Source organism: Lithobates pipiens, unplaced genomic scaffold (assembly GCF_037356315.1).
Source record: "Lithobates pipiens isolate NorthernLeopardFrog02 unplaced genomic scaffold, aLitPip1_a1.2 Scaffold_18, whole genome shotgun sequence".
In the NCBI taxonomy this organism is placed as follows: Eukaryota; Metazoa; Chordata; class Amphibia; order Anura; family Ranidae; genus Lithobates; species Lithobates pipiens.
The window spans coordinates 168,150,460-168,177,566 of record NW_027507758.1 but is presented as its reverse complement, the minus strand read 5'-3'; the positions used below and the strand labels follow the sequence as shown (position 1 = coordinate 168,177,566).

General features: G+C 42.2%; 1 protein-coding gene across 1 annotated transcript in view; it reads left to right on the top strand.

Moving 5' to 3' along the window:
* LOC143987557 (sulfotransferase 6B1-like) overlaps window positions 1-27,107 on the top strand; it is a 100,043-nt gene that overhangs the window by 53,322 nt on the left and 19,614 nt on the right. The window contains exon 5 of the mRNA XM_077486359.1: window positions 25,163-25,289. Coding sequence (XP_077342485.1) covers window positions 25,163-25,289 — 127 coding nt within the window. The remainder of the gene's footprint in view (window positions 1-25,162; window positions 25,290-27,107) is intronic.

Here is a 27,107-nt window from a genome sequence, read left to right as displayed (position 1 = left end):
AAAGAATACTGATGCAGGCACCACATCTAATGATTGGTAAACTGCAATAAATTACATTTTTTGTTTTTGGGTTTAATACTGCTTTAATAATTTCAAAAGGCAGTTTTTGCAACACAGCAATACCAAGTTATTGTCCCCAAAGGGTAGATTTACAGGAAGGGGGCAATATGTAACCTCTGAATAAAGGTATGGGTAGGTGGTTACCTGCCAGGGAATGATAAAACAAAACTAAGTATAACACTTACAACACCAGGTTAAAGTCCCATGACAGCAATGGTGGCCAGACTGGATGGGCGATGTGCATAACACCCCTGAAGAAAGGTACAGATAAATGGAATGTTAGAATATTCTATGAATAATATTTTTTATTTTTATTATTTCTCTCATTTTAAAATATGGAAGATAGAAAGATTAAGTTCACGTGAATCTCCTAGTTATTGATAAAATGCCTTGGAAGGACTGTTTGTCGAGATATGGAGACACTGTTAACATCCAATATTCCAGAACAATGGAAACATTTTGTCTAGTAAATACACCTGGAAGTGGGAAAATCCCAGGTACACTGAAATTATTTCAGTCAAATTAGACATTTTTCTTTTCCCATGAACAGGACAAAAGTTAAATGAAACCCCTGTTTGTTTATGAGACTTCAAAACTCACAAATATGGTATTGCCCAGGTGAAGGAAAGTCATCAATCTTGTATATTCCAGTCAATGATAGCTCCTTTATTGTCCACTGAAATTAAGGACAATGAGACAATCAACACGTAAAACTTTTTTTTGGAAGGAGCCTGAAACCAAGGAAAAAAATAAATAACTAAAAGGGAATTATATATTTCAGGATTGTATGAAATAAAACTTGATATTTTCAGGACATTGTAGAAACAGACTGAAAAATTCAGATTTTTAAGAAATCTTGTCAATTCACATATATATATATATATATATATATATATATATATATATATATATATATATATATATATATAAAATCAGGATGAAATATAATATTATATAAAAAGGACTAAAAAGTAAGCAATAATCTTATCATTTTTGTTTTTTTTGCTTTATTCATTATCAATATTGTTCGAAGTATGTGTGTTATAATGTATCCATATTCAAATAGTAGTTTAACGTATACAATACAAATTATTTTATTTATTTGATGTGTATCATCAATATTTTAATAATGGACTGAAATGTATGAAACTCCAGCTCTTTATAGTCAAAATTTCCATGTTGCTACATCCAAAGAGTTAAAGCTGCCAGACCCTCAATGACATTTTTTTTTTTTTAGGTAAAGTCACATATTTGAATCTGTTAGGCCCCTTTCACACGGGCAGATAGAATTGTGCTTTTAGCTGCGGACAGATGACGTTATCTACCGCAGCTAAAGGCACACAATGCTTTCCTATGGCCCCATTCACACACTGCGTTTAGTGACGGTTTTGTTACATGCGGTTTTGTGCAGATAGAAAAAATATAGTTGACTGCGTCCAGGAACGATTTACTGCAGCTATCTGCACATAACTGCAGGTAATCGCAGTGTACTATTTCTCCTGCAGATAGCAGTGGCAACAAGGAAAGAAAAACAATAGGAAGGATATCAGAAATGGCAAGAATTTTCCAAACGCAGCTAAACGCAGAAGCAGCTAAACGCAGATTATCGCAATGTACAACTGCAAGTGAACGCTGTGCCAGGATTCTATGAATTTAAAATAACAAAACATGCTTTTAACAGTGGCAGAACAGCCGTCCGTGTGAAAGGGGCCTTATAGTAAAAGATGAATTCATCCTACAACAGATTAGTTAGTAGAAAATTAATTTCCCCTGATAACCTGAAGAGAGACATGTCTAGTCTCGGAGTGCCACCTGGTGGCCAAGTGAGCTTATGTTTTTATAAACACAAAATTGATTATTAAATGGATCCACCAATAAGAAAGTATGTTACACTTTCTGGGCCAGGTGTCTGGAGGCTTTTATTAGTTGTATTGTCTGCAACTGAATAAAATGGCAAGTCAGATACACAGATGGGACACACATCATAGATACATACATCAGATCACACCTCATAATCAAGAGAGAGATTCATTGCTAACACTTCACTGAAGCCAGGACATACAGCTCTAACATAGCTAGACGCCATTTTGGGAAGATAACTCCACCCATTGGTCAGTAGCCATTTGAAAGTTCTGGTTGGCAGCCATCTTAAAGCAATCCATTCACAGTGTTCCACTTTATTGCTTCTGAGGGTAAAAATAACATATTATTCTCCTATGATTTGTGTTTAGGCTAATTGCAATAATCCTTGCTGTAACTATTTCTCCCACAATAAAATATTTTTTTTTAATTGATTTTTGTAGATATTTTTCTTTTCTGTGGCCGTACTGGTGCACAGTTTTACGTATTTCCATGCTTATCCTTTATGCAGGAGGTCAGATGCCATAAAACACAGATTATTGTCTGACTGCTAGGTAGTCATCAATGATTATGCTGTCTACAGGGGGAAATTGAATCCAATATATATACTCTGCTCTAACAGATCATTTTAGAACTTCATTGCAAATATCTTAGTGCCTATGCATATCCCAATCTGATAATTATATATAGTGTTTGTAAAGTGACTTCTGTCAAATAAATATTAATTTATTTTTGATAGTCTCAGTCCATATTTACACCTGATCTTATTGAGTTAATCAGTTAATCAAAGAATATATATATCGGACTAAACTCATTATTCAGACATTCCCTGACAGGAAGCACAACAACGGATTGTTTAACAAATGCAACTAAAGCAGACACCTGGTCCTTAATTGGGCTTAAGGCCATTTAATGCTCTACTACATGCTGGAGCAAAGCCAGAAGACAGGCAATGGAAAAAAACTAAAAACTAGGGCATACCCCTAGGGATTCACACCCTGAAAAAAGACATCTTTCAAGTACAATGATAAATCTTACAAGGTGTGGCCTTACAGGCTTTGAGCATGGTACAGATAAATGCTTTAACCACTTGACCACTGGGCACTTAAACACCCTTAATAACCAGACCAATTTTCAGCTTTCGGTGCTCTCACATTTTGAATGACAATTACTCAGTCATGCAACACTGGACCCATATGAAATTTTTGTCCTTTTTTTCACACAAATGGAGCTTTCTTTTGGCGGTATTTAATCACCGCTCGGTTTTTTATTTTTTGTGCTATAAAAGAAAAAATACAGAAAATTCTGTAAAAAAATGAATATTTCTTTGTTTCTGTTATAAAATTTAGCAGATTAGTAATTTTTTCTTCATAAATTTTGGCCAAAATTTATACTACTACATATCTTTCGTAAAAATAAGTACAAATTGGTGGATATTATTTGGTCTTTGCGAAAGTTATAGAGTCCACAAGCTATGGTGCCAATATCTGAAAATTGATCACACCTGAAGTACTGACGGCCTATTTCAATTCTTGAGACCCTAACATGCCAGAAAAGTAAAAATATCCCCCAAATGAAATAAGACATTCCAAGGTATTTAGTAAGAGGCATGATAAGTTTTTTGAAGTTGTCATTTTTTCCCACAATTCTTTGCAATATCAAGATTTTTTTTACTTTTTTTTCACAAAATTGTCATATTATCAGTTTATTTCTCACACAGCATATGCATACCACAAATTACACCCCAAAACACATTGTGCTATTACTCCCGAGTACGGCGATACCACATGTGTGAGACTTTTACACAGTGTGGCCACATACAGAGGCCCAACATGCAGGGAGCGCCATCAGGCGTTCTGGAGCACCCAGGACAATTCTGACATTTCTCTCCTACATGTATAAATCATCATTTATTTGCTGGAAAATTACATAGAATCCCAAAACATTATATATGTTTTTTTAGCAAGCACCCTGGAGAATACAATGGTGGTTGTTGCAACTTTTTATCTCGCACGGTATTTGCGCAGCAATTTTTCGAATGCTTTTTTTTGGAAAAAAAACAGTTTTGTGCTTAAAAAAAAAAAACACAGTAAAGTTAGCCCAATTTTTGCATAATGTGAAAGATGAAGTTACACCGAGTAAATCGATACCTAACATGTCACTCTTCAAAATTGCACAGGCTCGTGGAATGGCGCCAAACGTCGCTACTTAAAAATCCCCATAGGCGACGATTTAATTTTTTTTTACTGGTTATATGTTTTGAGTTACAGAGGAGGTCTAGGGCTAGAATTATTTCTCTCGCTCTAAAATTCGCAGCGATACCTCACATGTGTGGTTTGAACACCGTTTTCATATGTGGGAGGGACTTACGTATGCGTTCGCTTCTGCATGCGAGCACATGGGGACTGGGGCGCTTTAAAAAAAAAATATTTTTATTGTTAATTTTACTTTATTTATTTTAGTTTGACATTCTTTTCCCCAAAAATTTATTTTTTGATCACTTTTATTCCTATTACAGGGAATGTAAACATCCCTTGTAATAGGAATATGGCATGACAGGTCCTCTTTACAGTGAGATATGGGACCCCGCATCTCACCTCTAAGCTGGGAAGCCTGAAAAAAAAAGAAAAAAAAAAGATTCTGGATTTGATCGTATTGGCGAGTCGGTAGAAGCACCGGAGGGCGGCGGGAGGGGGGGTGTCTATGGCTGGGTATTGCAGGGTATCACCGACTATGGCTGGGTATGGCTGGGTATCTCAGAGTACGGCGTTGCAGAGTATTGCGTTGCAGAGCATTGCAGGATATTGGCGGGTGTTGCAGAGCATTGCAGAGTGTTGCAGGGTATTGGTGGGTGTTGCAGAGCATTGCAGAGTGTTGCAGGGTATTGGTGGGTGTTGCAGAGCATTGCAGAGGGTTGCAGGGTATTGCAGAGTGTTGCAGGGTATTACAGAGTGTTGCAGAGTGTTGCAGGGTATTGCAGAGTATTGCAGGGTATTGCAGGGTATTGCAGAGTATTGCAGAGTATTGCAGGGTATTGCAGGGTAATGCAGAGTATTGCAGAGTATTGCAGAGTAATGCAGAGTATTGCAGAGTAATGCAAAGTATTGCAGAGTATTGCAGGGTATTGCAGAGTAATGCAGGGTATTGCAGAGTAATGCAGAGTAATGGCAGGGTATTGCAGAGTATTGGCAGGGAATTGAGGGGTTAATTTTCGGTGAGCAGCGATGTGGGCACTGCAGATGCAGCCCACATCGCTGCTGACACCGATCTCTTCCCCCTCCGCTGTTCCGATCGGTACAGAGAGGGGGAGGGAGGAACCGGCGTCATAACATGACGCCGGTTTGTTTACAAGTGATCACTTCGTCATTTGACGGAGTGATCACGTGGTAAACGGCCGCTATGAGCGGTCACGGATGCTCTCGAGTGTGCGCCCCAGGGGGGCGCGCGAGAGCGGAATTCTGCGAAGACGTCATATGACGGCCTCCCAGAGTTAAGAAACCGCCCTGTAGCCGTCATTCGGCTATAGGGCGGTTGTTAAGTGGTTAAGCATGGTACAGATAAATGCAATTTATAACCCCCTATCCCTCAAGACTTGGCTTTCCACAGCCAAGCTATTAAAACCAGCAACTGTAAAGCATGGCGGTAAACAGTTCCTTGAGACAAAAGATCTTCTCAGAATATTATATGTGAAGGATCATCAACTACCATATGAATGATTTCCACACACAAGGACCTGCAAGGCCAATTCAGAGCCACCAGAATCACCTGAATCCTCTCAACCTCTATGTGGCCTGATAGCTGTGTTGAAAGTTTTACTGGCAGGCCAACATATATCAGAGTGTATTGATCCCATGGAGCTACCAACAGGTCCACCACAACTGCCCAAAGGCCCCACACTCTGACATGTCTCCCCCAAGATGCCCAAAAACTGTGACAGTGTAGTGTGGCAGCGTGCAGCCACACGCATAGTGCTTTCACAGCAGGAAATAGCAGGGTGCAGAGTCCCTAGTCTGTGTTGGAAGAACAACACCAATTTGCTTATGTATTGTGACTGTATATATGCATTATACCTGTCTATGCAGCACGTGGCACTGTAGTATTATAGTGTAATGTGCATGTAACTCTATTGTATGATATAAGGAGAGGAGGTGCTTTTCTTCAGTGTTAAGTTGTGTTCCTGTTAAGATATGCTTGGCAAACTTCCATGCAGGTTTTATGCTTCACTGCTCTTTTGATAGCCTGGTTCCATGGGAGTTTTCACTTTCTTTGCATCTTGCATATGGAATTGTTGCAAGATTTTGGAGATTTTCTGAGATTGGTTGAGAAAATAACTTCCATCTCTATGTTTGGATTCCCAGATAGTAGCTAATGTTTCCTAGCTCTTTGATTTAAAACATTTTTTTTTCAGCTTGTGAACTATCTGATTGTAATGCACTTCTTGTTTAAAACAGGTTATAATTTCATCGACATAGATAGGAATGTATACCCATCTGCCTGCTTGATTCCTGGAGTATGGCTGCTTGTCTGCTTTACTTCCTGGAATCCCTCTCTGGTAAGTGCTTCTTTCACTTTCTCATTCCACATCCTTGCACATCCTTAAGACTGTAAATGCTCTTCTGAAGTGTACACACAAGGTTGTCTCCTAGCTCAAACCCTGGTGGTTGCTCAATGTAGAGGTCTTCCTTAATGTCTCCATATAGGAAAGCAGTTTTAAAGTCTAATTGTTTCACTTGCATACCCTTTCCAGCAGCAACGCTAAGAAGCACTCTGATGGTGGAGAGTTTTACGACAGGAGCAAATGTTTCATCGTAATCTTCACTGAATTTCTGGGATTAACCCTTGGCAACTTGTCTGGCTTTGTATTTGTAGATATATCCCTTCTGTGCCTGGCTTTACTTTGAAAGTCCACTTACTTCCTATAGCGGAAAAAAAAAAAGGTTGAACAAAGTCAACCTGTGCTGGAGTTAATTTTTCTGCTGCCTTTCTCTATTTATCGGCTTCACGTTTTGGCAATTTTTCTAGGTTTCCTAGGATCAAGTATGCTGTGTGTTTTGACTGTGTATGACAGCTTGTGGGGTGGTATCCCCTTTATAGTCCAAGTAGATCTTCTGACTTTAGGTAGTTCCGCAGGATCTGGTGGAGTACTCCAGCACAGGTTGACTTTGTTCAACCTTTTTTTTGGTTTGCTGGGCATATTCACTTTACAGCTTTCAGGGATCGGTGTTTCTGGTGATGGGCTCTCATCGAAATAAACACTATGGCTTATTGTCACCTTGTCCGTCTTTGGGTGTAGGATTCTGTAACCCTAATGACCTGTACACACAATTGGATTTTCCGACAGCAAATGTTGGATGTGAGCTTGTTGGCTGAAAGTCCGCCCGTGTGTATGCTCCATCGAACACTTGTTGTCGAACTTTCCGCCAACAAATGTTGGCTAGCAGGTTCTTAAATTTTCCATCAACAAAACTTTGTTGTTCGAATTTCCGATCATGTGTACACAAGTCAGATACACAAAAGTTCACGCATGCTCGGAGTTAAACAGAAGGAGCCGCACTGGCTATTGAACTTCCTTTTTCTTGGCTCATCGTATGTCTTGTACGTCACCACGTTCCCATGTTCGTAATTGTTGGCCACCATTTGTGTGAACGTGTGTATGCAAAGACAAGTTTGAGCCAACGTCCTTCAAACAAAAATCCACGGTTTTGTTGGCGGAAAGTCCGATCGTGTGTACGGGGGCATTCGTTTGCTCGCTGTAGCCTACTAGAATGCCCTCTACGGCTTCATTCTCCAGGTTCGATTCTCACTTGGCATATAGGCATATGCTTTACATCCAAACACTTTAATGTGACCTATGCTAGGCTTTGATCCATGCCACATTTCGAATGGAGTTCTTCTAACGGCTCTTGTGGGTAGTCTGTTCTCTAGGTAGGTGGCAGTCACGACTGCTTCTCCCCAGTAATTGTGAGGTAGGTTAGCATGCAACAACATGCACTTGGCCATTTTTATAAGAGTGTGATTTTTCCTTTCTGCTACACTGTTTTGTTCAGGAGTGTATGGTGTGGTTGTCTGGTGTACTATTCCTTGTGTCTTCAGGTATGAGGCCATGTCTTTGCTGATGTATTCTCCCCCCATTTTTGGTGCATATTCTTGTTTTTTTAATGGAATTTGTTACTAGACATGGCGACAAACTCTTGAAGTTTCTCCAATGTTTCATTCTTGTGGTTTATCAGATAACCAGTTGTGTACCTGGAATAATCATCAATGAATGTCAGTTCATATATGTTCCCGCCTAACGTGGGAGTTTTCATTGGACCGCATACGCCACTGTGTATGAGCTGAAAGGGGTGGGTGTTTTTTGTTTGAGGCCTGCGGAAGGGGAGCATGTGTGGCTTTTGCATCAATATACAACTTGCATTTCATGAGCACTTTGCAAGGCACTATTGTCAAATCTTCTGATAAGCCTCTCTTTATATAGTCCTGTATAGCTTCTGGACTTCTGTGTCCCAGCCGCCTGTGCCATAAGTGAATATATTTGTTGTGTAGGTCATTAGAGATTATATTGGCTTGCTGGTCTGTGGTGATGAGCATGTATAGGCGATCATCGCATTTTTCTTTTGTGAGAAATCGCTTATTATTGTGAATTGTGCATTCATCACCCTAGAGCTTAACTATGAGGCCATTGTTTGCAAGACTTTTCACTCACAAAAGGCTACCTTCTAGTTCTGGAACATTACTTTCTTTAAAAGGATACTGTGATTGCCTCCTTGTGGTGTATGCATTTCAGGAAGCCCTGGCCTTTATCTTCTGCAGTGATTCTTTTCCCGTTTTCTAGGAAAACGTTGTCTTTTGCACTGTAATCAATGTTTGTGAAGAAGGTCTCAAGTCATGTGGCTTGTCGGACTTGAGTCTAAGCACCAGCCATGTGGCTTGCCACTCTGTGTCACTTTAACCACTTCAGCTCCGGACCAATAAACACCTTAAGGACCAGAGGTCTTTTTCCAATTTCGCACTGCGCTGCTTTAACTGGTAATTGCGCGGTCATGCAATATTGCACCCAAACGAAATTTGCGTCCTTTTCTTCCCACAAATAGAGCTTTCTTTTGATGGTATTTGATTGCCTCTGCGTTTTTTTGTTTTTTTTGCGATATAAATGGAAAAAGCGAAAATTTTGAAAAAAAAAGATATTTTCTTCTTTTTGTTATAAGAAAAATCGAATAAACTACATTTTAGTCATACATTGAGGGCAAAATTTATTCAGCCACATGTCTTTAGTAAAAAAAATGTCAATAAGCGTATATTTTTTGGTTTGCGCAAAAGTTATAGCGTCTACAAACTAGAGTACATTTTCTGGAATTTACACAGCTTTTAATTTATGACTGCCTATCTCATTTCTTGAGGTGCTAAAATGGCAGGGCAGTACAAACCCCCCCAAATGACCCCATTTTGGAAAGTAGACACCCCAAGGAAATTGCTGATGGGTATGTTGAGCCCATTGAATATTTATTTTTTTTGTCCTAAGGGATTGAATAATGACAAAAAAAATAAACATTTTTACAAAAAGTTGTCACTAAATGATATATTGCTCACACATGCCATGGTTATATGTGGAATTGCACCCCAAAATATATTCCGCTACTTCTCCCGAGTATGGGGATACCACATGTGTGGGACTTTTTGGGAGTCTAGTCGTGCACGGCACCCCGAAAACCAATCACCACCTTCAGGATTTCTAAGGGTGCAAATTTTTGATTTAACTCCTCACTACCATCACAGTTTCGAAGGCCATAAAATGCCAAAATAGCACAAAACCCCCCAAAATGACCCCATTTTGGAAAGAAGACACCCCAAGCTATTTACTGAGAGGCATGTTGAGTCCATGGAATATTTTATATTTTGCCACAAGTTGCGGGAATATTACAAACTTTTTTTTTTTTTGCACAAAGTTGTCACTAAACGATATATTGCTCACACATGCTATGGGGATATGTGAAATGACAACCCAAAATACATTCTGCTGCTTCTCCTGAGTACGGGGATACCACATGTGTGGGACTTTTTGGGAGCCTAGCCGCGTACGGGACCCCGAAATCCAAGCACCGCCTTCAGGATTTCTAAGGGCATACATTTTTTATTTTACTCCTCACTACCTATCACTACCTATCACAGTTTTGAAGGCCATAAAATGCCAAGATGGCACAAAACCCCCCCAAATGACCCCATTTTGGAAAGTAGACACCCCAAGCTATTTGCTGAGGGCCATGTTGAGACCATTGAATATTTTTTTTTTTTGTCCCAAGGGATTGAATAATGACAAAAAATAATTTTTTTTTTTTTTTTTACAAAAAGTTGTCACTAAATTATATATTGCTCATACATGCCATGGTTATATGTGGAATTGCACCCCAAAATATATTCCGCTACTTCTCCCGAGTATGGGGATACCACATGTGTGGGACTTTTTGGGAGTCTAGTCGCGCACGGCACCCCGAAAACCAATCACCACCTTCAGGATTTCTAAGGGTGCAAATTTTTGATTTAACTCCTCACTACCTATCACAGTTTCAAACGCCATAAAATGTCAAAATAGCACAAAACCCCCCAAAATGACCCCATTTTGGAAAGTAGACACCCCAAGCTATTTACTGAGAGGCATGTTGAGTCCATGGAATATTTTATATTTTGCCAAAAGTTGCGGGAATATTACAAACTTTTTTTTTTTTGCACAAAGTTGTCACTAAATGATATAATGCTCACACATGCTATGGGCAGAAGTCAAATTACACCCCAAAATAAATTCTGCTGCTTCTCCCGAGTACGGGGATACCACATGTGGGGGACTTTTTGGGAGCCTAGCCACGTACGGGACCCCGAAAACCAAGCACTGCCTTCCGGATTTAAATATAAAATGCTACCAAAAAAACTGTTAGCGATCGCAGGGATCAGGCCTGACTCTGCGATCGCTGCAGTTATGTGTTTAGTGTTTTGTAAGTGACAGTGATCGATCGATACTCCACTTGGGTGGGCTGGGCAGAGGGGCAAAACGCAGGTGCTAGTAGGTATCTGGGCTGATCCCGCTAACAATGCGTTTTTTTGGAACCCTGAACTGCTGGGGACGCTAGTATAGATCTGATCAGATCAGATATTGATCTGTTCAGATTCTATACCACTACGGGAGGTGTATGCTTTGTGCGTGGGTGTTAGCGGTACTGGCACTAACCTAGCGCTGCCTGGGGCGACGCAGACCCTGACCCTAAAACCTAATTGATATCACCCACCGGGTGATCAGGGGGTTAAACCTTTATTGGGTAATAAATGGTGGGTGCCCTGATGCTATAAAAAGCAAACTAACCAGAGTCACCCGTAACACTTATACAGTGATCAGTGGTGAAAGGGTTAACTAGGGGCAATCAGGGGGTTCAAATTTTTATTAGGTAGTATATGGGGGTCCCTGGCGCTATATAAAAACCTGACGGGGAACCTAAATAACTAACTGGCTAACCAGCGTCACCAGTGACACTTATACTGTGATCGCTGGTGAAAGGGTTAACTAGGGGCAATCAGGGGGTTAAAACCATTATTGGGTAGTATATCGGGGTACCTAGCGCTATAAAAACCTGGCGGTGAACCTAAAAAAATAACTAGCTACCTAGCGACAGTAGCGACACTGATGCAGCGATCAGAAAAATTATCGCTTAGTGACACTGGCAAAAGGGGGTGAAAGGGTTAACTAGGGGCAATCAGGATGTTAAAACCATTATTGGGTAGTATATCGGGGTACCTAGCGATATAAAAACCTGGCGGTGAACCTAAAAAAATAACTAGCTACCTAGCGACACTGATGCAGCGATCAGAAAAATGATCGCTTAGTGACACTGGCAAAAGGGGGTGAAAGGGTTAACTAGGGGCAATCAGGATGTTAAAACCATTATTGGGTAGTATATCGGGGCACCTAGCGCTATAAAAACCTGGCGGTGAACCCAAAAAAATAACTAGCTACCTAGCGACAGTAGCGACACTGATGCAGCGATCAGAAAAATGATCGCTTAGTGACACTGGCAAAAGGGGGTGAAAGGGTTAACTAGGGGCAATCAGGATGTTAAAACCATTATTGGGTAGTATATCGGGGCACCTAGCGCTATAAAAACCTGGCGGTGAACCTAAAAAAATAACTAGCTACCTAGCGACAGTAGCGACACTGATGCAGCGATCAGAAAAATGATCGCTTAGTGACACTGGCAAAAGGGGGTGAAAGGGTTAACTAGGGGCAATCAGGATGTTAAAACCATTATTGGGTAGTATATCGGGGTACCTAGCGATATAAAAAACTGGTGGTGAACCTAAAAAAATAACTAGCTACCTAGCGACAGTAGCGAAACTAATGCAGCGATCAGAAAAATGATCGGGGAGGGGGATCGGGGGGGGGGGGGTTTGTGTACCTGTGTGTACCTACATGTCAGTGTAGTGTTGGTGCACACTTACTATTAGTCTTCTCCTCGTAGTCCGGTCAAAAAGACCGCCCCGAGGAGAATGACATCACTTCCTCCTTCCTGTGTAAACAATACACAGTGGGAGGAAGTTCGTCATTGGCCAGGAGCGATCCAGAGGGGGTGGCCGAAAACCAACGGCCATCCCCTTATCACGGATCGCTGCTGGAGGGAAACGGACCGCCGTACCCAGCGGGAGGGGGTCCGATCGGACCCTCCACCAGAGGGGGTCCGCCCCGAGGAGAATGACATCACTTCCTCCTTCCTGTGAAAACAATACACAGTGGGAGGAAGTTCGTCATTGGCCAGGAGCGATCCAGAGGGGGTGGCCGAAAACCAACGGCCATCCCCTTATCACGGATCGCTGTTGGAGGGAAACGGACCGCCGTACCCAGCGGGAGGGGGTCCGATCGGACCCCCCACCCGCTGGAAGGCAGGCACGTAGATCTACGTGATTGTGCCTGCCTGTGCCATTCTGATGATGTATAATGGCAATACGGCAGTCCTTAAGTGGTTAAAGGTGACACTCCATGATGTGTCTGTAGTTTATAGCTTTAGCTTTCACTGCTCAGCTTTCCAGATAGAACAGTCCTTTTTTAAGTGACTGGTCCTTTTACAGCAAAAACAGGATCTGCTTTCTTTGTTGTGCTTTGTGCCTTTGTACATCTTAAGAGCTTTGTCATCATGTTACGTATTTTCTTTCCTTCTGTCATGTTCATCAATTAATTTGCCTTTGACATATTCTAGTGTTAGCTCCTGCTTGGGTCTGGTTTCTAAAGCATTAATAAGAACAATATATGTCTCTGGAAGGCTGCAGAGGAGCAGGGCAACAATATGGATATCTTTGATGTCCTTTCCGATGACACGCAGCTGTTTTGTGATTTCCAGCATTGTTTTTATGTGGTCACACATTTGCTGGCTGTATTCTAGTCTTATCTTATAGAGCTTTCTTAGCAGAAACAGCTTGCTGTTTAGGCTTTACCACACTTGCAGTTTTTGTAATGAAGTCCACATACCTTTGCCCATTTTCTCTGTTCTAATTTGGATAAGCTGGTCATCTTTCACTAGCAAGCTTATAGTCAATTTTACTTGCCTGTCTTTCCTGTCCCATTCCTCCATCTCTCTGTTTGTGGGTCTGTCTGTATTCAGCACTTGCCACAAGACAGTCTTGCTAAAAAGCATTTCTAGCTTGAACTTCCACAGCAATTGGCATTGTTCAGCTTTGTGATTGCAAACCTCACATCTGAACTGCTTGCCATCTTTCAGCAGCTTGTATACAGTACTCACTGACTTATAGTATTCTCTCCAGTGCCTGGGCTCATAACCTGTTGGTTGAGTATTAATATGATGCACTGGAAGCTTCTTGAATACAGGAAAACAACTTTATTTGCATGAAGGATAGTATAGCATATCTTCGAGTATGGGGAAGGAACCATAAGTTTGTCTAGTTGAAAGCAGGTAACTGTTGCTCTATCTTCAACTAAAGACTACATTACAGAAGCACACACCTGTCAAGAAGTGATATGAGTTTGTCAACTTTTTTTTTTTTTTTTTTATATTTTTTATTGAAAGGCTTGCATGGTGTACAGATAAAGCAGACATCTGGTAACAATGGCAAACATACATGTGTCAATTTACAGTCTACATCATACTAATAGAATTGTACACTGTGACCCACTGGGTGCCAGAGGGTAACAAGCCCCTTTTTTATAACAATATTCACAATTTCAAATTATACAGAAAAAAAACAGGTAAGAAACAGTGATTTTTAAACACCTTAATTGGAAACAACAGAGAAATAATATATCAAGTCAAGCAATTTTCCTTATGTTAGTCCATGGGGACCATTGAAAACAGAAATTTGAGTATTTTCCTTCCATACTAGCCAGAAGTTGCTCGTGTTTATACGTTTCATCAATTCTTCTGACCAATTCCCCCCTGCCAGGGGGGCAGGGGGTTTTCCAATATTTTGCTATTAATAGTCTAGCTGTAGAAAGTATCTGGACTACTATCAATCTCAAGGAAGGTGGATATTGATCAATAGTTAAACTCAACAACGCCAACTCTGGGGATCACACTCTGAGGATGCCAGTCACTTTGGAAACCAAGGAGAACACCTCTCTCCAAAAACCTCTGATGTGGGGGCATTCCCAAAGCATGTGGCACAAAGTGCCCACCCTACCACATCCTCTCCAGCAAGTATTGGAACTGCCCTGGGTAAATTTTGCCGTGATAAAAGGGGTATAATACCACCTAAGAAGGATTTTTTGGGAGACTTCCCAGTGCGTTACCGATCTACTGTGTCTGCTGTTACTTTTAATGGCCTTCCTCCACTGATCGTCCGTGAACTTCACAGAGAGTTTGTTTTCCCATTTATGAAGGGGGGAGGATTTCACAAAGCAGCTCTTATTTTGCAGTAAATTATAAAATAAAGAAATTCCCCCTTTAACTTTAGACACATCAGACCAGAACGCCCCCGCTTGATGAGGAATTGAAATGAATGAACCCTGGTGCTGAGATAGGAACGAGACTAATCGTAAATAAGTAAAATATTCCGACCCAGGGAGTTCAAATTTATGCCTAAGTGACTCAAAAGAAAGGGGCTTGCCATAGTCCAACAAATCTGAGACCAATGTAATACCGGACTTCTCCCAAACCCCCAAATCCAAATCCGGGACGTAGGTGCATATGGATGTGAGGGGAATAGAGATGTCAATCGAAGGGTGGAGTAACGCCCCATCCTTCACAAAGCCTCTCCAAGTGTCCACTACGAGTTGCACTATGGGGAAAGCCGACTTATAAGTCTTGTTGGTAAAGGAGGAAGCCAGTAGAGTGGAGTACAGTGGTGTGAAAAAGTGTTTGCCCCCTTCCTCATTTCCTGTTCCTTTGCATGTTTGTCACACTTAAGTGTTTTGGAACATCAAACCAATTTAAACAATAGTCAAGGACAACACAAGTAAACACAAAATGCAATTTGTAAATGAAGGTGTTTATTATTAAAGGTGAAAAAAAATCCAAACCATCATGGCCCTGTGTGAAAAAGTGATTGCCCCCCTTGTTAAAACATACTATAACTGTGGTTGTCCACACCTGAGTTCAATTTCTCTAGCCACACCCAGGCCTGATTATTGCCATACCTGTTCACAATCAAGGCATCACTTAAATAGGAGCTGCTTGACACAGTAAGGTCCACCAGAAGATCCTTAAAAGCTACACATCATGCCGAGACCCAAAGAAATTCAGGAACAATTGAGAAAGAAAGTAATTGAGATCTATCAGTCTGGAAAGGGTTATAAAGCCATTTCCAAAGCTTTGGGAATCCAGCGAACCACAGTGAGAGCCATTATCCACAAATGGCGAAGACATGGAACAGTGGTGAACCTTCCCAGGAGTGGCCGGCCGCCCAAAATTACCCCAAGAGCGCAGCGACGACTCATCCAAGAGGTCACAAAAGACCCCACAACAACGTCCAAGGAACTGCAGGCCTCACTTGCCTCAGTTAAGGTCAGCGTTCATGCCTCCACCATCAGGAAAAGACTGGGCAAAAATGGCCTGCATGGCAGAGTTCCAAGGAGAAAACCACTGCTGAGCAAAAAGAACATCAAAGCTCGTCTCAATTTCTCCACAACACATCTTGATGATCCCCAAGACTTTTGGGACAACATTCTGTGGACCGATGAGACAAAAGTGGAACTCTTTGGAAGGTGTGTGTCCAAGTATATCTGGCGTAGAAGGAACACTGCATTTCATAAAAAGAACATTATACCAACAGTAAAATATGGTGGTGGTAGTGTGATGGTCTGGGGCTGTTTTGCTGCTTCAGGACCTGGAAGACTTGCCGTGATAAAAGGAACTATGAATTCTGCTGTCTACCAAGAGATCCTGAAGGAGAATGTCCGACCATCTGTTCGTGTACTCAAGCTGAAACGAACTTGGGTTCTGCAGCAGGACAATGATCCTAAACACACCAGCAAGTCCACCACCGAATGGCTGAAGAAAAACAAAATTAAGACTTTGGAGTGGCCTAGCCAAAGTCCTGACCTGAATCCTATTGAGATGTTGTGGTATGACCTTAAAAAGGCCGTTCATGCTCGAAAACCCTCTAATGTAACTGAATTAGGACAATTCTGCAAAGATGAGTGGGCCAAAATTCCTCCAGGACGCTGTAAAAGCCTCATTGCACGTTATCGCAAACGCTTGGTTGCAGTTTTTGTTGCTAAGGGTGGCCCAACCAGTTATTAGGTTTAGGGGGCAATCACTTTTTCACACAGGGCCATGATGGTTTGGATTTTTTTTCACCTTTAATAATAAACACCTTCATTTACAAATTGCATTTTGTGTTTACTTGTGTTGTCCTTGACTATTGTTTAAATTGGTTTGATGTTCCGAAACACTTAAGTGTGACAAACATGCAAAGGAACAGGAAATGAGGAAGGGGGCAAACACTTTTTCACACCACTGTATGGTGTGCCGGGCAGAAGCCAAGAGCCCTCAATCGAGGCCCACTGCTTCTCCACCGGAGGGCATATCCAAAATTTCATTTGGTCTAATAAACTCGCCACATAATAGTCTCTTAAAATAGGCAAACCCATACCACCAATATCTTTCTTCCTGAGTAGATAAGAATATGAACATCTGGGTTTTTTGTCCCCCCAAATGAATTTATGTAGCTGCGATTGGGCTGAAGTAAAGAACGACATAGGGATAGCAATTGGCAAGGCCCTAAAGTAGTACAGTAACTTTGGAAGAATTAGCATTTTATAGGCCGACAATCTGCCCATCCATGATAAGTAGAACTTTTTCAGCCTTATGAGTTCCTGTTGTATAGATGATATAAGGGGCAGAAAATTAACCTTAAAAGTGTTAGTACTAGGCGATATTAAATGTATTCCCAGGTATTGGATGGGGTCAATAGACCATGGGTATGGGAATCGCGTCGCCAGAAGCGATTTAGTTTGCTCAGTGACATTGATAGCTAAAATATTAGATTTTGAGGAATTCACCTTGTAATATGATATTTTATTAAATTGTTCAAGAGTATCATGTACTGCTTGTAGTGAGGAAGAAGGGTGTTTTAGGGTTAAAATAACGTCGTCTGCAAATAACGTGATAGAATGTGTATGTTTGGGTGTCGTAATACCTGCTATTTGGGGATGCGTGCGGATCGTTTCTGCCAGGGGTTCCATCAGAAGGGCAAAGATCAGGGGTGACAACGGACACCCCTGACGAGTGCCATTAGTGATGTGAAATGAGTCGGAAAACATGCCTTCAGTATAGACCATGGCTGAGGGAGTTGAGTATAAAACAGAGATGGCTGAATTGATAGTTCCCAAGATACCAAATTTATCAAGCACCTGACCCAAGTATCCCCAGTGGACCCTATCAAAAGCCTTCTCTGCATCTAATGTTAGAAGCAGAGAAGGGACACCAGACGTTTCGGCTGCATGGATTAAATGTGGCGGATAGCATTTCCGACGGGAATGAGGAGTCTACGGTGGCTTTCCTAAAGGTGTCAAGAAGGTACCTACCCAGAATTGGGTAAAATGCCCTATAATATTCCACCGAGAATCCGTCAGGGCCTGGGGATTTATTTAAAGGCATGGCCAGAATCGTTTTAGATAGCTCACTCAAGGAAATAGGTACATTTAAAGCATCCAGTTGTGGTTGGGTTATCTTAGGGAGAGAAATTTTCTCCAGGAATTCTTGTATCACAGCAGGGGAAGGTTGAGAAATGGACGAATCGTCCTTTAAATTGTAGAGGGCGTTGTAGTAATCTCTAAATGCGTTCGCAATATCCTTAGGATTGGACAATTTAGAACCAGTGATAGGGTGGTAAATAAGGGGAATTTTCTGTTGAACCGATCTCTCTTTTATTTGTCTGGCTAGAAGTTTTCCCGCACGATTGCCCTGTTGATAAAACCTAGCTTTCCAATTTGCAAGTGACCGATTCTGTCATGAAATCAACAATAGACGTAACTCATGTCTCAAATGATCTAGTTGGTTGCTTATAGAGGGATCTGGGGTTTGTTTGTTCACTGAGTTCAATTGCTCTATTTGGGAGATAAGGGAGTGCACCTTCAAGTTAGATTGTTTTCTGGCCGAGCTACTCATTTTAATGAGGATGCCCCTCACAAAAGCCTTGTGAGAGTTCCATAGGATGAAAGGGTCTGACACCGACGGGGCATTGAGCTCGAAAAAACTACTCAGTTCAGCTGCGATTTCTGCCTTAAATTTCGGGTGAGAAAATAAAAATGTGTCGTTTTTCCATCTATTTGCCCTCGTTTCTGTGCGCCACCCCTCCACCACAATGGATATCGGAGCATGGTCCGACCACGTGATATTATGGATAGATGATGAACTGACTTTTTGAAGTAAGAATTTATCAAGTAAAAAAACTTCTATTCTTGAGTAAGATTTATGTACGGTAGAATAGTAGGAATAGTCACGTTCTGTGGAGTGCTGGCACCTCCACACATCGAACAAACTTTCCGAGGCCATGAAGCGCGCATGGGTAATCCTTTCTCTTGTTCTAGGAGGGATCGGAGAAACATCTAAAGATTGATTGGGGATGGCATTGAAATCCCCGCACAAAATCAGATACCCCTTGCGCACTGCATTCACCTTTTTCCACACCTTATGTAAAAAAGAGACTTGCCTGGTGTTAGGCAGGTACACATTGATAAAGGTATAGACTATGTTGTTGATTTCCCCTATCAAAATAATATATCTACCAGACTGATCAGATTCAACAAGGATACATTTAAATGAGATTGAATTTTTTATCAAAATAGCCACTCCTCTATGTTTCTTTTGTGCGTTAGAATAATAAGCTATAGGATATTGGGTATTCTGGAGTTGCGGATGCTTGGAATTGCGGAAGTGCGTTTCCTGTAAACACAAGATGCCACTCCGCAATGTCTTCGCTTCTCTCCAAAGTAGCCCACGTTTCTGCGGGCTGTTCAGCCCCCTGACATTGAATGAGGTAATCTTGAAGCCCATCGTGCAAATCTCCGGGGTAGGAGTCCGCTCAACGGGTCGGATTAACAACAACCAATACCAAAAATATCAAACCTCACTAAATTATTATTGGTCTGAGCCAAGGAATTTGCACCCACCAAGGAATAAACAAACAGAAAAACAAAATAAAATAAATGAAAGACAACCCGTCAGGGTATGTGGTCCCCAGGAGTAGTACTGCATATAGGTGTATGAACAGTCCGTTGGCCTACTATAGAGGTGTCGCGTAGTAATGGTCCCCACTTTGCGCACTAGAGAGTGCGTAATCAAAAACAATCAATAAAAAAATAACATAAACAGGAAAAAAAACAGGAATAAAAACAGGCGATTCAAAGAATCTGTAGGGAGAAATACCCTTAAACAATGGAGGGCTTATAGAGAGCTAGAAATTCCAGCAAGTTCCGGAGCTCTATATTGAAATACTATAATGAGTACCTGGGTAATCACTTTGTACTGGGCCTGGACCAGGTGGGGGAACCTGGACGTGGGGACGAACCCGCAGAATGGGCATCTTCTTCCCTTGGAAAAATACGCCAGTCACTCAGGAGACAAATGCCTTCTTCCACTGTTTTGATTGTGAAAGTTTTCCCCTCATTGGAAACCAGAAGTTTAGCCGGGTATGCCCATTTGTAGGGAATGCGATGATTCCGTAAGGGTTTCGTAATAGTCGCCATGTTTCGTCGCCTTTGCATTGTGAAAGCAGACAGGTCAGGGAAGAAGGACAAACCATGTGCTGATTCTGGTAGGTTTTCAGGGTTCCTTACTTGCAAAAGAAATTTGTCCTTGGTCTGAAAAAAGTGAATTCTGGCAATCGTATCTCTTGGCAAGTGATCCGGAATATGTCTGGGCTTAGGTAGCCTGTGAATCCGATCAATAGCAAGATCATTTACAGAGGCTTCCGGTAAAGCGTCCTGCAGAATTTTTTGGAAGTGAGTTTGCAAATCTGCTGGTTTGACCGATTCTGGGATCCCGCGAATCTTTATGTTATTTCTCCTTGAGCGGTCTTCAAGGTCGGCCAGTTTTCCTTTCATCAAAATAAGCTCATCATCTCTCTCGTTATGAGCATCGATAACTTCATTAATAGTTCCTGCAAATTCGCTCATTTTGTGTTCTATATGAGAGACCCTGTCTCCCACTGCTTTGACCTCTGCTTTAAAACTGCTTGCAAGAGACAGTATATCAGCGTGTAGCGTGCTGCGAAGAGATACCAGCATGTCCTTTAGTGTGGTGTCAATTACAGGTTGATTACTGGTGGGAAATTCCAAGATGGAGTCCTGGAGTTCTCTGGTATCGTTCAGGGAAGCATTACCAAAATCCTCCTCCTCCCTCTCCTGCATATGTGGTTGTTTCGCTTTCACTGGGCTGGAGGTGGAGGATGCCGCTGGTGAAACGAGCTTATCCCCCGGGGAAGATCCTGAGCGGGGCTGCCTATACTCAGTGTTGGGGGAATGCTCCTCTGCCTGTTTGCCACGTTCCCTGACATGCTGCTTACCGGCGCCATCTTGGGCCTGTACACTGCGGGGCTGGCGGTAGAAGTCCGTCATCCTGCTCAGCCGTTTTGCCTCTTTTCTGCGGCGGGACATAATCTCCTCGTTCGCCCGACCCCGGAGAGGTAAAAATCGCTGTAAAACGATGCCCAGGTGTGCGGTGTTAAGCTCCGGAATGCTGCGGTGGACGGAGGTCTCCAACTACGCGGCCATACTCCACGGCTGCCGGCCACGCCCCAGTTTGTCAACTTTTTGTGGACATTGAAGTAGACACGTCAAAACCAATTATCATTTTTGAAGACAACCAGGGATGTATAAAGCTTATGGAATCAGAAAGGGTCAATCCTAGGACCAAACACATCAACGTCAAGTATCACCTACTGAGGGATAACCAAGAGCCAGGTGTTATTGACATTCAATATTGTCCTTCAGAGATGACTGCTGATGCACTCACCAAACCTTTGTCGAAGGAACGTCATAGTTATATCCAGAGGAAGCTGAATGTAATTTGACAAAGCACATGATGTTGAGAAAGGGTGTTAGAAGAAGTTGCTTATGTATTGTGACTGTATATATGCATTATACCTGTCTTTGCAGCCGGTGGCAATGTACTATTATAGTGTAATGTGCATGTAACTCTATTGTATGATATAAGGAGATTAAGTGCTTTTCTTCAGTGTTCAGTTGTGTTTCCGTTTCCATACTGTTAAAATGAAGTTCCACCCAAAAGTGGAACTTCCGCTTATCTGCTTCCTCCCCCCCCTCCGGTGCCATGTTTTTGACAGGTACCCTTCCCCCCCTCTGGGAGACGGCACCGTCTCTTGGTAGTTCAGCCCCCCTCCTCATTTCTCCACTGCCGGGCCAGTTAGAAAGCACAGCATGCTTCACACATGCGCTGCAGGGAACTGGCTGTGAAGCCGAAAGGCTTCACTGCCGGACTCCCATAGTGGAGATGGCGGCGGCAGCATCCGACAGCTGATCCGAAAATCAGTTGGGGTGCCGACATTGCTGGCTCCCTGGACAGGTAAATGTCCATATATTAAAAGTCAGCAGCTACAGTATTTGTAGCTGCTGACTTTTAATTTTTTTTCCCCAGGCAGAACTCCTCTTTAAGATATTCTCTGCTATCCACCATGCAAGTAAAGTTGTATTCCTGTATTCAAAAAGCTTCCAACGCATCATATTAATACTCAACCAACAGTCTGCACACACATGAAGAATTAAGCTGTCAGGATTTATGCTGCAGAACTGCTCCTTCCTCAGCCTCCTTCTGGCTGAAATACAATGTAGCTTTCAGGGCAGAAGCCTTAAAAAAATCATGCCACAAGAGCTCCTCCTACTCCCTCAGGGGGTTGCATCCATCACTGACTTTCTCCTCCTTGGGTACAGCAGCCATCCATAGCCCCTGCACAACTCACAGGAGACCGTAGCACTCACTTCCTGTGCGGCCTTAGTATCTCCCAGGCTTTGCCAGTACTAATAAAGGGGCAACATCAAACACACATGACTTCCCCACTAGTACTTATGCCCTGTACACACGGTCGGACATTCTGACCACAAAATCCGTTGGATTTTTCCTGACGGATTTTGGCTGAATCTTGTGTTGCATACAGATGGTTGGACAAAGTTGTCGTTTGGAACGAGGTGACGTTCGTTGCGTACGACGGGACTACGTACAGGCTAGTAGCCAATAGCTTTGGTCTTGTAATTTAATCTGAGCATGCGTGGCACTTTGTCCGTCGGAATTCTTTACAAACACTCGGAAAAAGTTCTATCTGATTTTTTTTGGCGGAAAATTTTAGATCCAGCTCTCAAATTTTTTCTGTCCGACTTTCCGACGGAAAAAGTCCAATGGAGCCCACACATGATCGGATTTTCCAACAACATAATCCGCTCGGACCTTTTCCAACTGAATTTCCGACTGTATGTACAGGACATAACAGTAATAACCAGTCCACCACTCACCACCAATTTCAGAAATCAACAGACCCCAGGAAGGATGGAGCAGTAAAAAATAGGGGATAAGATGGGAGGGGGGAGGTGGGAGCTGATCAATGGAGAACTACCAGGAGCCACAGCTATCCGTCATTGTGAATAGAGATGAGTTTGACCCAAATTCGAGCAATTTCCAGTTTGGGAAAATAGCAAACATATGTGATCACTTGCCTCTGTAGCAACCTATCATGCAATTTCTGGTCTTTGAACTGTGGTCAGGTGGTGTAGATGGGCCAATAATGTTTTTTTATTTCAATGTGCCAGCCTATTCTCTAAAAAAAATCAGGGTTCCCAGGAGACTTTTGTCAGTATTTGTGGAGACTTGGCGTAGCTAGAGATATTGGACAGAGCATTTTTAGTTTTTTAGTTTTAGTTAGTCACTGCTATACATTGCTATACAGAGCTATACTGTACTATATACGGAGCTTTGTTATGTTACATTACAGTCAATTCCAGTGTGGTGGGTTGCATAGTGTGTATTGTACATCCTTCCCCTGTATTCACTGTGCTGTATTGTGCTACATTACTCTGAATTGCATTGTGGTGAATTAGGTATACATTATATTACCAAAAGTATTGGGATTTTAATGGCATTGCAATCTTAGTCCGTGGGTTCAATATTGAGGACAAGAGTAACAGTGACTGTCAGCGCAAAATGCAGTGTAATATAAAGTAAAATTCAAGCAGTAGTGATAAAAAACACTAGTACTCAATATATGTTAAAAAAAGTTCATAGATACAAAGGTGATAGTCCAAAGATATAGGTAGTGGTAAGGTATTTAGGATGGCTGCTGTCCTCAGAGAGCTGGCTCTGTATGCAAGGAGGATAAAGGGGAGAGAACACAGGAAGCGCCACCCAAGTGCAGTATTAAAATTGATATTTAATGGCACAATGTACATGAAACACTCACAAAAGGTAGATAAGTTTAGGGCTCATTTGTGACAGCTGATCATGTGATACAACGGAGCCGGTAATCGGTAATTTTTCCTCCTCACGCTGACAGCGCGAGGAGAAAAAAAAAGAGCCGTTCACCGGCGGCCGTGATCGGGACATCAGTCCCGATCACGGCCAGCTTACCAGTGCCCACCTGCCCCCTGCCAGTGCCACCTCTGTAATAAAAAAGTGCCCCCCATCAGTGCCACCCAGCAGTGCCCATAGTGCCACCCAGCAGTGCCCATAGTGCCACCTAGCAGTGCCCACAATCTGCCTCAACACTGGTGCTGCACCCCAGTGCCACATATTCGTGCCCATCAGTGTCATCTACCAGTGCCCATCAGTGCCGTCCATCAGTGCCCAGCAGTGCCACCTATCAGAGCCACCTATCAGTGCCACCTATCAGTGCCCATCAGTCCCATCTATCAGTGGTACCTATTAGTGCCACCCATCCGTGCCACCCATCCGTGCCATCTTATCTGTGCCCATCTTTGCCCATCAGTGCCGCCTTATCTGTGCCCATCAGTACTGCCTTATCTGTGCCTATCGGTGCCACTTTATCTGTGCCTATCGGTGCCACTTTATCTGTGCCTATTAGTGCCGCCTTAACTATGCCTATCAGTGCCCACCAGTGCAGCCTATCAGTGCCCACCAGTGCCGCCTCATCAGTGCACTTCAATGAAGGAGAAAAATGACCTGTTTGCAAAATTTTATAGCAAACTATTAAACATGATTTTTTAAATTTTTTTATTTTGCATCTTTTTTTGTTTGTTTAGCAAAAAATAAAACTCCCAGCTGTAATTAAATACCACCAAAAGAAAGCTCTATTTGTGGGAAAAAAATGATAATGATTTGGGTACAGTGTTGTATGGCCACGCAATTGTCATTCAAAGTGCATCAGTGCTGAAAGCTGAAAATTGGTCTGGGCAGGAGGGGGGTTTAAGTGCCCAGTAAGCAAGTGGTTAAGATCAAGATCAGGCTATGGTAAGTGATTAAGATTGAGATCGGGCTCAAGTAAGTGTGAAAGTTTTTTTTAACCTTAATACAGAGAATGGCTCCTACTAACAAATTCACCAAGCAAAGAATACGCAAACACAGGCAAGGAAAATAAAAACGCTCTATTTTTGCTTGCACATGATTGGATGATGGAAGTCAGCAGCACTTAATAGCATTCTTACCTTCCGTAAATCAACCTAAATAAATGAATGTTTGTCTCCTGTTTGGGCTGTGAAAGCTAAAGGCAAATATTCATTATTAGTAGAGAGGAAGGACTGTGCAAAGTAAAAAAAAGACAGTTTTAACAAAAATGTTTTTTATCTCTACAGATATTGTTGGTCCTTCGCAACCCAAAAGATGCAGCCATCTCTTATTACAGATTTCATAAAAGCTTGCCTGCGCTTCCCACTTATGAATCTTGGGACTTGTTTTTCAAGGATTTTATAAATGGCAATGGTAATGTATTTTCTAGCATATTAAGGTTCCTTATTTATTAAAGATAATGAAAAATTCCTTTTATTTTATTTTTTATTTCCATAAAAGGAAACATTTAAATCAAAACTGATTATCATAAATGTATAACAAGTAGCAGGGGGCTACTGATCATGCTTAGAGGAGCTGGTGACTCTGAGCTGTGTAGACAATGAAACCCAGGTCAGATATTTAAGATGAAAACCAGAAGCACTGTCAAACAATACGTATGTAGTGCCACCCCTACAGGATCCGCTTGGTAGATTGGATTCTCAGTTCTCCACTCAGAGAACTACCTCAACCCCACTGACACACCAGGTTAAGCAAATGGACACTGCACTGCAATTGGGAGCACAAATATAGATACCCTGCACGCAACAAAGGTTCAGTGTCAAAAAGCATCAGACTGGTTAGTGGTAATTAGCCGAACATAATTTAACGGGATGCAGTAAACAGCAGCATGAACATAGATGAGTAAATAAAGGATTAGGTTAATCATAGTTCACTAGACAATATAGTATATATGGAGTTCACCAGAGGTTCACAGGTTGCCACCTCTTCCATTCCTCCATGACGACATCACGGTGCTGGTGGATGTTAGAGACCTTGCACTCCTTGAACTTCCATATGAGGATGCCCCACACATATAGGGTTTAAGTCTGGAGACATGCTTGGCCAGTCCATCACCTTTACCCTTAGCTTCTTTAGCAAGGCAGTGGTTGTCTTGGAGGTGTGTTTGGGGTTGTTACCATGTTGTAATACTGCCCTGAAGCCCAGTCTCTGAAGGGAGGGGATCGTGCTCTGCTTCAGTATGTCACAGTACATGTTGACATCAATGAACAGTAGCTCCCCAGTGCTGGCAGCACTCATGCAGCCCCAGACCATGAAACTCCCACCACCATGCTTGACTGTAGGCAAGACACACTTGTCTTTGTAATCCTCACCTGGTTGCCACCACACATGCTTGATACCATCTGAACCAATCAAGGTTATCTTGGTGTCATCAGACCGCAGGACATGGTTCCAGTAATCCATGTCCTTAGGCTGCTTGTCTTCAGCAAACTGTTTGCTGACTTTCTTGTGCATCATCTTTAGAAGAGACTTCCTTCTGGGATGACAGCCATGCAGACCAATTTGATGCAGCGTGTGGCTTATAGTCTGAGCACTGACAGACTGACCCCCCAGCCCTTCGACCTCTGCAGCAATGCTGGCAGCACTCATATGTCTGTTTCCCAAAGATAACCTCTGGATATGACGCTGAGCACGTGCATTCAACTTCTTTGGTTGACCATGGCGAGGCCTGTTCTGAGTGGAACCTGTCCTGTTAAACCGCTGTATGGTCTTCGCCACCATGCTACAGCTCAGTTTCAGGGTCTTGGCAATCTTCTTATAGCCTAGGCCATCTTTATGTAGAGGAACAATTATTTTTTTCAGATCTTCAGAGAGTTCTTTGCCATGAGATGCCATGTTGAACTTCCAGTGACCAGTATGAGAGAGTGAGAGAGATAACACCCGAATTTAACACACCTGCACCCCATTCACACCTAAGACCTTGTAAGACTAACAAGTCACATGATGCCGGGGAGGCAAAATGTCTAATTGGGCCCAATTTGGACATTTTTCACTTAGGGGTGTACTCACTTTTGTTTGGACATTAATGGCTGTGTGTTGAGTTATTTTGAGGGGACAGCAAATTGACACTGTTATACAAGCTGTACACTCACTAATTTACATTGTAGCAAATTGTCATTTCTTCAGTGTTGTCACATAAAAAGATATAATAAAATATTTACAAAAATTTGA